At 44.9% G+C, this 14417-nt stretch overlaps 1 protein-coding gene across 2 annotated transcripts in view; it reads right to left on the reverse strand.

Moving 5' to 3' along the window:
• The window catches only part of VWA3B (von Willebrand factor A domain containing 3B), a 146871-nt gene that overhangs the window by 111709 nt on the left and 20745 nt on the right, over positions 1–14417 (reverse strand). For both annotated transcript variants that reach the window (XM_050932009.1, XM_050931999.1), the window contains exons 7-8: positions 10444–10613; positions 2296–2420 (exon numbers count right to left, since the gene is read on the reverse strand). In XM_050932009.1, coding sequence (XP_050787966.1) covers positions 2296–2420; positions 10444–10613 — 295 coding nt within the window. The remainder of the gene's footprint in view (positions 1–2295; positions 2421–10443; positions 10614–14417) is intronic.

A 14417-nucleotide genomic window follows, 5' to 3' on the forward strand; every position in this document is an offset into this window, starting at 1 on the left:
GAGAGCAAGAAATAATAACTAAAAATTTAAATTGCGAATGGAGCATTTTAACCTGGTAGAATGTATATCCACTTTGCTGTACAGAATCAAACTGCGTGCGTGCGTGTTGCTGTACAGAATCAAACTGTGTGTGTGTGCGCGCACATATAAACTACAACTAACATACAACACCCCAACAAGCACCCCTTTCCACCTCCCAATTGCTGAACATCCTCACAGACAAAAAAAAAAAAAATCAATCTGTTCCAGTCTTACCTCCCAGCAGCTATACCCATCCTATAGCCTGCTTCAAAAACTACTCCAGCCCCACCTGATTTCACAACCAAGATACCAAACTAGCTTACAACCACCAGCAAAACTAAACAAAAACTGGCAAACCAGCACCAACATTTCTAAAAGTCCAAGAAACAGGAAAAAAAAAAAGGAAGGAAATTAATTTGCAGAAGGGACTGGAATATTAATTAATTCTGTGATCATTTGACTCAGATCAGGCTTTACAAAGGGAGAACAGACAAATGCAAGAAAATTAGACATTTTAAGTTGCTCAGACTTATGCCAAGATGGGGAATTTAACTTCTTCCTGCAGAACCCTGCCTCCGCCACTGTGCGGCAGTAGAATACAGTAGCATTCTTTAAAGTGCTGCTGTTTAAAGGCAGCACTTCAAAAATTAGGCACACATGATAGCACTGGAGATGAATTTGCCTGCATACCTGGAATGTTCAATAACAGAGAAGAAAATCCTGATCTCCTTTCCACTGGGGGGGGGGAAGCCAATGAGATGCTATGCAGGTGAATTTTGCAGCCAATGCACTACCATGGAGCAGGGCTCCATGGAGGTTCTCTCCATAGCATAGGAAGTGGGATTTGAACAGGGTTTCCAACTTTCTAATTGCACGAAACTGAACACCCTTGCCCCACTCCCTGTTCCACCCCTTCCCCAAGGCCCCAGCCCTGCCCTATCCTTTCTCTGAGGCTCTGCCCCTACTCACTCCATCCCCCCACCCTCACTCACTCACTCATTTTCACTGGGCTGGGGCAGGGGCCTCGGGTGCAGGAGGAGGTGAGGGCTCTATCTGGGGGTGCTGGCTCCAGGGTGGCCAGAAATGAGGAGTTCGGGGTGTTGGAGGGGGCTCCAGGTTGACGCAGGGGACTGGGGTGTGGAAGAGGGTATGGGTTCTGGCTGGGGGTGAATGCTCCAGGATATGGCCAGAAATGAGGGGTTCAGGGTACAGGAGAGGGCTCCAAACTAAGGCGGGCGTTGGGGTGTGGGAAGGGGTGAGGATTCTGGCTGGGGGTGCAGGCTCTGGGAAGCAGTTAGGGTGTGGAAGAAGCGGTGACATGTCCCCTGGCTCCTAGGTGGAGCTGTGGCCAGACAGTACAACTTCTCCTACCAATATAGCTACTGCCATACGTGGAGGTGGTTTTATTATGTCGACAGGAGAGAACTCTCCCATCGACACTGAGCGGCTACACAAGCGATCTTACAGCAGCGCAGCTGCATCAGTACAGCTGTGCCGCTGTAAGCTCGCTGGTGTAGACATGGCCTCAGTTTCCAATTATTTTCTTTTGTAGTTTATTCCACATATGCAAGAAACAAACACATTAGAGGCTAATCAGCATTTTTATTATTATTGCCCTCTGCATCATTCAAGAAGCCACCGTGAAACAAGAGACATCAGACATGGAAGAAAAGAGTAATCACGGCAATATATTTTCTGCTCTGAAAGGATTTAGAATCTAGACACAACTGGAGTTTTCTGATTGGTTGTCAGTGATGTCGTAACCATGGCTATAATGCTTAGTAATTGCACAAGGCTAATTGTCTTCCTTTTTAACTTGTAAATTCTAGTCCTAATAGCAATAAGACATACCACACAATGCATTTCAAAGAGATTAGTGCACTTTCAGGTGATTAAAGCTACTCATCATTCATCTTTAGAAACGGTGGCATCGAAACAATTTCAGATATGCAACATTTACTGAAATGCTCCCACCACACCCCTAGCATATATACAGCAACACCCTTCCCTCTTTCCAAACAAAACAATCTTGTTTTTTTCTGTGTATCTCTCTCATACACACGAAGCTCTGTCCATTTCTCCCTTCTTCCTTCCCCCTCTGACCACGTACATAGTATCCACCCTTTCCCACCAAGAGGCCAGCCATTTGTCCTGCCCCAGATGGTGAAGTGGGAGCACTGCTCATGCTTATGTTTATTAACACTTGGCTACATTTCCTAAATTACACTGTTATTCTGAAGGTTTTAAGAAAGAACATGCTTGTATTATTTTTACCTAAAGGCACCTTTCCTTTCAATTTTCTTGAATTCTGGGTGGCTAGACTTTCTCCATCCTCCTCACTCTTTGGTATAGGTCCAATGATATCTGTGTAGTCAGTTCTCTCAGCAAACGCATGGAATCTGTAATATAAAAAGGGTTTTCATCTCTAAGTAAATTATGTAAATACATCCCTAGTTTATCCCTTCATTATATACCTCTGAGCATCCTTGTTGCCCTTCTGTAGAACTCATTGATTTCTGTTATTGTATACTCATACGGTGAAGAGGCCAGAAATTGGGGTACTTCAAAAGTGTCAGTATGAAGACACTAGCATAAATGTTCAGAAACATTTCCTTATCTGGACCCTGGAGTCTTTTTTAAACAGGGCATCCTGCAAGTTCAGAGCCCTACAATTGCCTTTATTGAACTACTGATATACAAGCCAGGGAGACACGCAGAGTTCAATCATCCACCTGAAAATATTCCACAGGAGGAGACAAGTTATTCCAAACACACTGAGGGTGCATTTCCATGGTACTTGAGCTGTAACAGCTGATTAATGCAGGCCTCGTGTAAAGGGAAAGAAACAGGCCTTTCCAAAACAGGGATGTACGAGAAACAAAGCCACTAACCATGGGGATCCCATGGATTCCTGACTAGAGCTATGGAAAAGCTAGGCCTACACTTTTCTCCAGGCTCCCTTCTGGTTGCACAGCCAGCTACCCAGCTACCAGCACTGCATCTGTGTACAGCTACCCAGCTGCAAGGTTTGTTGTTGCTGGTCCACTGAGCATTAACATTCACACTAGACTTCTGCAGAATTATTTAGGGCTCAGGAGGGATCATACCACATAGAATGGTTCTGCCCATACCATAGCTCTGCAGAGCCTCTGCAACATGGCATTCCTGAGGAGGGACTGCCACGATGCCCATAATTATTATTACTATTTATTTGGATTATGGTTGTGCCTAGAAGCCCAAATCAGGTTTGAGGACCCATCAGCCTAGTCACTGTACTAAAACAGAGCAGACCTTGCCCCTAAGAAGTTACAACCTAAAAAAAAGACAAGACAGACAAAACAGAAATAGATAAATAACAACAACTAAATTAACTTAATATAAATATATACAATTCCTTAGTTTCCACCTTCCTCCCCCCCCACACACACACACCATCACCCTTCTCCCCTCAACCCTATGGCCACTGTTCAGGACACAGCCAATCTGCATGTCACTGCCATTGCCCACCCAATGGGTCCTCCTTCCACCTTCTCCACCCCAAAGGAATACATTTAACCACAGTCAGCTGGGGGAGAAACCCTGCCCAGTGTCTGAAGGCTGATACCTGCCTCTTCTCCCTGTGGAGTGGGTCACCTAACTGCTCCCCAGAAGGACGGGGCAGGTTGTCCCCCTCCCATGTGTCCAGCAGGGACAAAGCAGACTCTGGGGAGGCACAGTACTGTGTGGAAGCTCCCCTCTATAAGGGCTGATGGATAACATCACCTTTGCTTCTTCTTGTCCCAAGACCTGCCTTAAATTAGGTAACATTGCAGCAGTTCTGACACTTCCTTTTGTGTGTTACAAGTCATCTAGCCAGCCCTCTGCACTGAGGCAGGACCACGTATACCTAGACAATCCCTGACAGGTGTTTGTCCAATCTGTTCTTTAAAATGTCCAGTGATGGGGACTCCACAATCTTCTTCAGAAGACTAGTCCAAAACTTGACTATCTTTACAGTTAGAAAGTTTTTCCTAGTATCTAACCTCAATCTCCTTTGCTGCTGATTAAGCTGATTACTTCTTGCCCTACTTTCAAGGGACATGGAGAACAATTGATCACTGTCCTCTTTTAAACAGCCTTAACATATTTGAAGACCGTTATCAGGTCCCTTCTCAGTCTTCTTTCCTCAAGACTAAACGTGCCCATTTTTTTAACCTTTTCTCATAAGTCAGATTTTCTAAACCTTTTATCATTTTTGTTAATCTCCTCTGGACTCTCTCCAGTTTGTCCACATCTTTCTTGAAGTGCAATGCCCGGAATTAGACACAGCTGAAGCCTCACCAGTGCTGAACAGAGTGGGACAATTACCTCCCTCCCATATCTTACATATGACACTTCTATTAATAAACCCCAGAATATTCACCTTTTTTGCAACTGCATCATATTGTTGGCTCATATGCAATTTGCAATCCACTATAATCCCCAGATCCTTTTCTGTAGTACTACTACCTAGCCAATTATTCCCCATTTTGTAGTTCCGCATTTGATTTTTCCTTTCTAAGTGTAGTACTTTGCATTTGTCTTTAATGGATTTTATCTTGTTGATTTCAGACCATTTCTCCACTTTATCAAGGTCGTTTTGAATTCTAATCCTGTCTTCTGAGGTGCTAAAAACCCCTTCCAGCCTGGTGTCTTCCAAAAATATTGTAAGCACACTCTCCTCTCCATTATCCAAGTCACTAATTAAAATACTGAATAGTACTGGACCCATGACAGACCCCTTTGTCACTCCGCTAGATATTTCCTCCCAGATTAACAGCCAACCACTGATAACTATTCTTTGAGTCTGGTCTTCCAACCAGTTTTTCAACCACTTTATAGTAATTTCATCAGAACACATTTCCCTAGTTTGCTTAGGAGAATGCCAGGTGGGACTGAGTCAAAAGCCTTCTTAAAATCAAGATATATCATGTCTGCTGCTTCCCCCATATCCACTAGGCCAGTAACCCTATCAAAGAAGGAAATTAGGTTGGTTTGGTACAATTTATTCTTGAAAAATCCATATGGGCTATGAATCATTGTTGGCCTCTCCAAAGTGTTGTTATATTATGGGTGGAAGCAAGGTTAGTGTGTGTTCAGTTCATGCCCCTCTAGTATTTGTAGCAAAAGGAAAGATTAAGGACAGGAAAGTCCAGCACTAGAATGTCCCCCATTCTTGGAGGACAACATAGAGGGAGACCAACTGCATAATCCAGCCTCCCCCCACCGCCCCCCGGGGAAAGGCTTACAATCACAGGAGAATGTGATGAGTGTGTGCCAAGCCCTGAAATAGGAAACAATCTGACTGGGATTTTTCTAGCAAAGACTGCCGATGCTCTGGGTCTTGATGACATTGGGGATTACTCCTCATTTACATCCTCCTACTATGTGGCAGGAAAGCCAGTTACTGGTTTAGCCTTGATTTATGCAGGAGAGTACCAACAAGACCTCTTTTCAAGACAAACTCCCTCAGCTCAATATAATGATATTGCTACACTAGTTCAGGCTATAAGAGGTGTGAAGATGGAGAGTGCTGGTGTCTGATTTGAGTTGTGTGTATAATGCACTTACTGCTTTTCTTCCATTCGATAAAAAAAATGAACGGAAGAAGAGTGATAGCAGGAGCATTAAGCATGCAGGCTTGTGAAAGTGGTTGGACCAGGTGACACAAAACAAGGGATTGATAGAGGTCTGGGTAATGAAGGATAAGGCACAAGTCAAGAGTGGAAAAATTAAAAGATGGAATGATGAAGCGGATAGAGCAGTAAAGGAAGCAGCCAAAAAGTGGATTTATATGGCCAGGCGAGACAGCCACCACTGGGGTAGAGGCAGTGACAACCAGGGCCATGAAACAGAAAGAGAAAAAAGATTTTGATCTACAGGATCTACAAAAGGAAAATGAGGAAATACAAGACACTTTAAAATTATTAGGTGGTGGAACTGGTGTATTATATGAATGGGAACTAAAAACACAGGGATGGACTACTTGTGGCTTGAAAATCGGGGGAGGTCCTGGTTGGATTAAGTGAGGAGTTCATGAGAATAGACACACAGCAGGTGGACATTTAAATTAACTTAGCACTAAAAAGTGAGTGTTTACTGTGCAATGGAGGCCAACAACTACAACTGCTAGAGAGAATAAATGCTTTTTTGTAATTGTAGATGCTTTTACTAGGCATACAGAAGCTACACATTTGTGTTTGTTTTATTTTTGTGTGCACATATTGATGAGTTTGAGTGTATCTGTGTGTGTGTGTGTGTGTGTGTGTGTGTGTGTGTGTGTGTGCGCGCGCATGCATATATTTACGATCAACGGCCTGTAATGGGGTGGGACCTGACTTAGTACAGAGAATTCTTTCCTGGGTACTGGCTGGTGAGTCTTGCCCACATGCTCAGGGTTTATCTGATCACCATATTTGGGGTCGGGAAGGAATTTTCCTCCAGGGAAGATTGGCAGAGGCTCTGGGGGGGGTTCGCCTTCCTCTGCAGCATGGGGCACAGGTCACTTGCTGGAGGATTCTCTGCACCTTGAAGTCTTTAAACCATGATTTGAGGACTTCAGTGGCTCAGACACAGGTTAGGGGTTTGTTGTGGGAGTGGGTGGGTGAGATTCTGCAGCCTGCATTGTGCAGGAGGTCAGACTAGATGATCATACTGGTCCCTTCTGACGTTAAAGTCTATGAGTCTATTTCGACAACACTGTACAGCGATCACCACAGCTCAGGTGCTAATTCTCTAGGTGGGGTCTTCCTATGGCTATGGATAGTGATAATGGTCCAGCATTCATGGGAAAGGTGACTAGGAAGGTTTGTGAGATACAACAACATGATCAGAAATTCCATATACCATGCCACCCACAGAGTTCAGGACTGTGGAACGAGCCAATGAGGCAGATTAAAAACAATGCTGAAGAGATGGTAAGTGGCTCAGGAAAAGACTGGGATGTTAAACTACACCTTGTTTTAAAGGTCATAAGGGGAAGTATGGTGAAGGCTATGTGGGTTACCCCTTTTGAGACTATGACTGAAAGGTAGATGAGCTATTCATTACCCCAGTGATGGACATAAGGCAGTGTAACAGAGCAGTAGCTCAAGGAATTGGTACGGCACACACAAGATGGTGGCAAGAAGCCTAGGAGAGGCCCAACAAAAAAAATGAAAAGATAATTGATGACCAAGCTTCTGGCAAGGCATATGAAATGGGAGATCAGTTCCTCATGCAGTATGTCCCAAAATCCAGTTGAGAGAGTCCCTGCTATGTAATGGACAAGGCTAATCCATCCATACCACTGGCCCGGGAAAAGGATGAAAAAGGGGTGCTAAACCAATGGTTGTATGCTCTGTAGATTAAACCATACAGAGGGAAGGATAGAAGGAATCTATTGATATAAAAAGAGGACGTGACAGTAATTGTTTTCTTTTTCAGGTGTTGATCACCGTGGGAGGTATATTATGCACTGCATTAGGGTCCGTGGTATTCGTGATACAGCAGAGGAACAAGGTAGAGACAGCGCACAAGGGGAAGAAAGCCACCCTAGCCTTATGGTTTCCAGGTAATCATGCAGGAAAGCCTACAAAGCTCTGGTATAGACTGAACTGCAGCCAAGGTGGGAGATCCTGCAGCACAAGCAACTCTCAGGAGCAGGTACTTGGACTGGGGGACCCAAAGGGGGCCATGTGTTTAAATGGGATGGTAATGGCTAACGTAACCAGTTATAGCATGCAGTTAACACATGTGGGAAATATTACAGTTACTCTAGCACATCATCAAACCAACTTCTGCCCAGGAGTCCACCTACCATGCCAGGAAAGTGACTGAGGCTTTGAGGTTCTCTCTGATGTGACTAAGAACTGGCAGAGGACCACCACTGCTTCTGAACATTCTGGTGTAAAAATGCTTCCTATTCCAGAACTGAAGCATGATGCACTATGCCCAGAAATGGAAGCAGGACCTGACAATAGACTAATAATAATGTACAGTACCAAATGATACCTGTACTATTGAATTTAACCAATTTTACATTCCCACAGCAGCTCTGTCATGCAAAATGTGTGTGCTTCTATATGCAAATGGTAGTAAATGTGGTGCAAAATTTCAGACAATCAATGGATGAGGTGAAATTGGAGGAAATTTGGTGGCCTGAGGCAGGAAAGAGTCAGGGAGAAAGAGATAAAAGAGATACAGGAGTAGTACATGGAGTTGAGACATTGGAAACATCAGCATGGAATCATATATATATATCAGAGTATTGTGGGAAGAAAATGAGTTCAACTACGAAGCCTGTTAACAAATTAACTAAACAACAGAATGAGGATATAGTGCAGGATTTAAAGGATCCAGGATGCTAGAATAACAGGACAGTTGTTTAGGGAAGTGGAAGCAGCACTCAATGAAATGCAAAAAAATCATGAACCATCCTAATGTATCAAAGGTGATTACCTGTGGTATGGCAGCTTCCTAATACAGGAGCTACAGGTAGGACTAAAGGAAATTCAAGGTGGGGAAGTGCCTGGGTTGTTGACAAATAAAGTGCTACTCAAGGATCTATTATGTTGAGAAAAAGTGCATGCTTCATGAGACATGGATCTTCCCTATAGTACTGGCTATACCAGTGGCCACAGGACTAAGTAAAGCATTAACAGTGTATAGCATCCAGTCCGTAGGTATGTTGGAACCTACCCTGGCAGGTTACATCTTAAAGGAACATGTCACTCATCCTCAGATACTGGTAAGGAAGGGTGGAGGAGTCTGGAAAGCCCCAGACACCTCATGTTGTTCCAAGAGGCATGGTACCTATTTATGTTGTTGTGATGTACAGCATGTGGCTTCATTTTGGATGAAGAAATCCAAAACAACACATTACAAATGAGGCAATGGGGACAAGGTCAAGCCAAGGCTGCAAAGGCTGGAGAAGGCAAACACTGTATAACCTCATGGGTTGGACATTTTCAGGCTGGAACACAAATGTTATTACGACTGGCCAATGTTCTGCTCATATTGTGCGTTAGCCTTTACAATTTTGTCCCTACATGCCTGTGCTATTCTTTTGTACCCATCCATAGCTATTTGTCCACATTTCCACTTTTTGAGGATTCCTTTTTGATTTTCAGATTATTTAAGAGCTCCTCAGGGAGCGATTTTGGCATCTTACTATTTTTCCTATGTTTCTTTTGCAACAGGATAGTTTGCTGATGCACCTTTAATATTGTCTCTTTGAGAAACTGCCAGTCAGTGCTTGAATTACAGAGTAGATTGGGGGAATGGGACCCCTTACTTTTAGTGGCTACCTCACTTTTGTCTTACAGCCCCCTTACTTCTCACTACAGTTTAAATGAAAGCAAGCCACTTGACATTCAGGGGCACACAACTTTTCTCCTATAATTTAAGCATTGCTGCAAGCTCTCCTGAATGACTTTTTCCCTTAGATTTTCTTCCCATAGGACCTTACCTACCAATTCCCAGAGTTTGTTAAAGTCTGCTTTTATTAAAAAGTCTATTGTTCTTATCCTGCTGCTCTCACTAATTCCTTTTCTTAGAATCATGAAATTGTTCATTTCATGAGCGCTTTCACCCGAATTGTCTTAACCTTCAGACTAGCAACCAATTCTTCCCTTTTAGTTGGAATCAAGTTTACAACAGCTGTCCTCCTGGTTACTTCCTCCACCTTGTGAAACAAGAAATTGTCCCTGGTACATTCCAAGAACTTATTGGACATTTTGTATTTTGCAGTATTAGTTTTCCAACACATCTCTAGCACGACTGCTAACTATAACCACTGCAGCCTCTGCATAAAGCTACACGTTGTAATTAAGTCAGTAAGATGTTTGCTTTATGGTTACCTCCTCCTCCAACCCCACTCCACCCATTTCATTGTCTCATCCACCTGCTGAGTCTTGTTACAACTTTAACTGTGAATTATCTGGGACAGAGGCTGTCTTTTTACTGTGTGTTTGTACAATACCTAATACAACAGAGTTCTGAATTCCTCATTGGTGCCCACAAGTGTTACCGCAATGCAGTATATAAATCAATCATCTGTTTCAGCATATTTTTGTGTCCATCTCTTTTCCTTGCACTTTTTTTTTCTGCAGAGCCAAGAATAGGTGGAGCAGACAGATTGTTTCTCATTTACATAGTAAACCGACTTAAAGAGAGACCATGACCATGAGTGGAGGGAAGTCTGGTCTGAGAACAGGAACTCCTGAGTTTTAATCCCAGCTCTTACAACGATTTCCTCTGTGACCTTAAGAAAATTACTTAACCTCTCTGTCTCAGGTTTATCATCAGTAAAATGGGAATAATATTCACTTATCTCCTAGGTATGTTGTAAGGATTCACATATTTCTATCTGTATAGTCCTTCAAAAGTACTGAAATCATGTAGCAGTAGTAGTATTCCCCATACCTTCCAGAGGTCAGTTGGCTCAGCTCCTTTAGGAAAAGAATGGTTTCTTCCTCCTTTGCATTAAAAGATACTGTGTGAATTGGGTATGGGCTGTTAGAAACCTTCTGCAAGAGTAGCTGCTTCATGTCCTTTGGAAAATCACCCACAGTAAAGTAATAAACAGCTTCAACCTATGGCAGACATATTATGCATATTATTAAACAGAAAACAAGAACAGGAAGCCTTATTTTGCATATAGCTGCTTTGGATTTATTCTAGCAATATATTATGCTGACATAAGGAAAGAAAAATCAGTAGAGTTGACCCATTAGGAGGGTCACAAGGCTAACAGAGGCTGGGTTCTCCTTCTCACTTATATTGGTGTAAATCAGAGATAACTCCACTAGAATCAATGAAGTCACACTAACATAAAACTCATTGAAGTGACAGGAGAATCAGTCCCATAGCTATTATAGCCTAGTATCTAAGATAGAATATGGTAATAACTGCAGTACCTCAGGCACTGTGTAAGTATTGATAAGTGATCACTTTTAAAAGAAGCCACTCTCCACATACACAGTAGGGATCTCTGGAGCATCCACTAAGGAAAATAGAGAAGATAAAACTGGTTGCGCCTGAGAAGGTATTAAGGAACCACGTCTGTGCCTTCATTCTGCTGTGAAGTACAGGCCTACAGTAAAGCAGATTCAATCCTCCATTAGACCTAGTGAGTGTTTCAATTTTTGCCTTCTAAAAGGTATGTATACACTTTGAGTGGGGGTTGTAATTCCCAATTCAAAGAGACATACCCGTGCTAGCTCTGGTTGAGTTAGTGTGCTATAAATAGAGTGTAGCCTCAGCAGCAAAGCAACAGGAAGCTAGCCACCCAAAGTAGATACCTAGCATCTTGGACCACTATATGTAGTTGGGTGGCAAGCCTGTCTCACCACTTGTACTACCACAGTTACACTATTTTTAGCATGCTAGCTCCATCAGAGCTAGCACAGGTATGTCTCTTGAACTAGGAATTACAGCCACAGCTCAAAGTATAGACACAACCTTAATGGATCTTCATCTCAGTCCCCTGATGAGCTAATAGACTGACACATGGGCATTTTTACCTCAACTTTTACTGCATCAACAGAGGAGACAGGATTCTCCAGCTATCCCACACAGTTAGTAGGTGTTGGGAACTGCAGGTTAAATACTGCTCACTCATCGAGGAAGTTGTGATTCATTAGATTCCACCCTGAGCGTAAGGGAGGGAGGACTAGCCCTCTGGGAGAGTGACCTAGGATTTGAGACAGGTAGGTCCTGAGGAAAGGAGCCCTAGGGAGTAACTATGCCTGAGATGAAGGACAGTACCAGGTTTACAATGGCGCCATTGTGCCAGGCCACATGCACAAGGTGCCAATTATGGTTGCCAAGCAGAAGCGCTGGAAGCTCCCTAGAAGTAGGGGGGCCACTGGTGCCTGGACTATGGCCCACTTCCCACACTCCACCCCAAGGTCTTGCCTGCGCTCCGCCACTCCCCCCTTGGTCCCACCTGTGCTCCGCCCCACAGCCCTGCCCCGCTCAGCCCCTTCCCCCAGACCCCACCTGCCACTCATTCCTCTCCACCCCCTCCTGCCCGTCACTCACCCTTAAGGCAGGGAAAAAAGGCTATGCCCTCCCACATTTAAAGTTATGAGGCTCTGTTGCCTGTTGTCCAGTTTTTGACTGGAAAGTCCGGTTGAAAAGCAGACCTGGCAGTGTCTGGTAAGCAGTCTGGGTACAGGATAAACCGCAATCAGCCTTCCCGCCAGGAGGGCAGGAAAAGCAGCTGCTTCTGCCTGGAGGAGCTGCAGCTCAGGTGGCAAGAAAGAGAACTGGCTCCCAAGAACCCGGCTCTGGTGGAGAGAAGTAGGTACTGGCTCCGTGCCAAACCAGGGGGTCCGGTCCACTCCGCCCCCCTGCCCTGCTGGGCTTGCCCCTGGCCCCTGCCTCACTCTGGGGACGAACCCTTCACCCCATCCAGCTGTGCTCTTGCCTCCGACCTCTGCCTCACTCGGCGACCAACACGCCCACTCCACCCAGCTATGCTTTTGCCCCTGCCTCGCTCTGGGGTACGGTTGCCAAACATCCGGTTATTGACTGGAATGCCCAGTCAAAAAAGGACCCTGGTGACTCCGGTAGGCACTGCCAACCGGCCCATTAAAAGTCTGGTCGGTGGTGCAGCAGGGGCCAAGGCTAAGGCAAGCTCCCTGCCTGCCCTATCTGCACGCAGCTCCCAGAAGTATTCGCCAGGTCCCTGCAGTCCCTAGACACGTGGGCAGCCAGGGAGGCTCCAAGTGCTGCCCCCACCCCAATGATGGCTCTGCAGCTCCCATTGGCTGGGAACCGTGACCAATGGGAGCTGCAGGGGAAATGCCTGCACGCATGAGGGTAGCGCACAGAGTCTCACTGGCCACTCATGCGTCTAGGGGCCACAGGGACCTGGCGGCCACTTTCTGGGAGCGGCATTAAGCACCACGGGAACCCCACACCCTGAACCTCCTGCCCCAGCCTGGAGCCCTCTCGTGCACCCAAACTCCCTTCCCACAGCCCACACTCCACACACACACACCCCAACCCCCTGTCCCAGCCCTAAGCCTCCCGAAACCCTTCATCCCCGGCCCCACCCCAGAGCCCACACCCCCAGCCCGGAGCCCTCTCCCACACCCTGAACCCCTCATTTCTGGCCCCACCCCAGAGCTCAAAATGAATAAGGGTGGAGGAGAGCGAGTGACGGAGGGAGGTGGGATGGAGAGAGCAGGGGGCAGGGCCTCGCGAAGGGGCAGGGTAGGGTGTTCAGTTTTGTGCCATTAGAAAGTTGGCAACCCTACTCTGGTGAACAACCCCACCATGAGGGCCCACAAAAGATTAATCTGGCCCTGATGAAGGTTTAGGCTAAGTAAAGAAACCACAAGAGCAACCAAATCTGGGGAAAGAGTTTAGCTACTGTAAGTTTAATGTGGAATTATTTTTTTGTTAACAGACTCCAGCAGTGAATCACTTTATGAATCTATAATGAAGTTGTGGCTTTTGCCTGGAGCCAAGTGGGGACTCCACTAGTTTACACTACACTACACTGAACATACACTAAATGAATTTTCATTGATAAGGTAATGGTTGCCATTAAACTCTAGTCCATGATCACTAACAGCCAAAAGGACTCTCCTGGATGGTGCACTATCCCACCAGGGCTGCCCAGAGGATTCAGGGGGCCTGGAGCAAAGCAATTTCAGGGGCCCCTTCCATAAAAACAATTGCAATACTATACAATACTATATTCTCCTGGGGGCCCCTGCGCAAATTGCCCCACTTGCTCCCCGCACAGGCAGCCCTGGGAAAAATAAACCTTCCGCATCTCAGCACAAACCCAGTTTTGAGAAAACTTCTTTACAAGGTATCACTGGTTCTCAGCATCAGCTAGTGCTAAAAGGAACTAAATCTCATTAAAAGGGTTGGACAAATATTTTCCGTCAAAACTTTTTTTGGATCGAAAACTAGGGGTTTTTAAAAAGCAGAAAAAGTTAATGGACAATGTCTGCTTTCCTTCAAAATTTGTTTTGGTTTTTTAATTGAAAAGCTGAAATTAGTCTGCCAAAACCTGAATATGGTTTGGGGTTCAGAAGTGTGTGGCCAAATATTTGCTGCTTGCTGTGTTTGATTGTTTAAAGAAACAATAAAAAAATTCTGCTTAAAAAAATCCAAAACTTTTAAACCATCTCAGCTTGTGACCAAATGCCTGAGCCCATCAAGTCAGAGATTATTCCAGGTTTCTGATACTCTGCTGGCTTCCTTGACTCATATATGTCTCCATAACTTTGGGTTCATTTAGGGTAGAACATAAGAACAGCCATACTGGGTCAAACCAAAGGTCCATCCAGCTCAGTATCCTGTCTACCAACAATGGCCAACGCCAACTGCCCCAGAGGGAGTGAACCTAACAGGTAATGATCAAGTGATCTCTC

The sequence above is a fragment of the Gopherus flavomarginatus genome, chromosome 1 (genome assembly GCF_025201925.1).
Source record: "Gopherus flavomarginatus isolate rGopFla2 chromosome 1, rGopFla2.mat.asm, whole genome shotgun sequence".
In the NCBI taxonomy this organism is placed as follows: domain Eukaryota; kingdom Metazoa; phylum Chordata; order Testudines; family Testudinidae; genus Gopherus; species Gopherus flavomarginatus.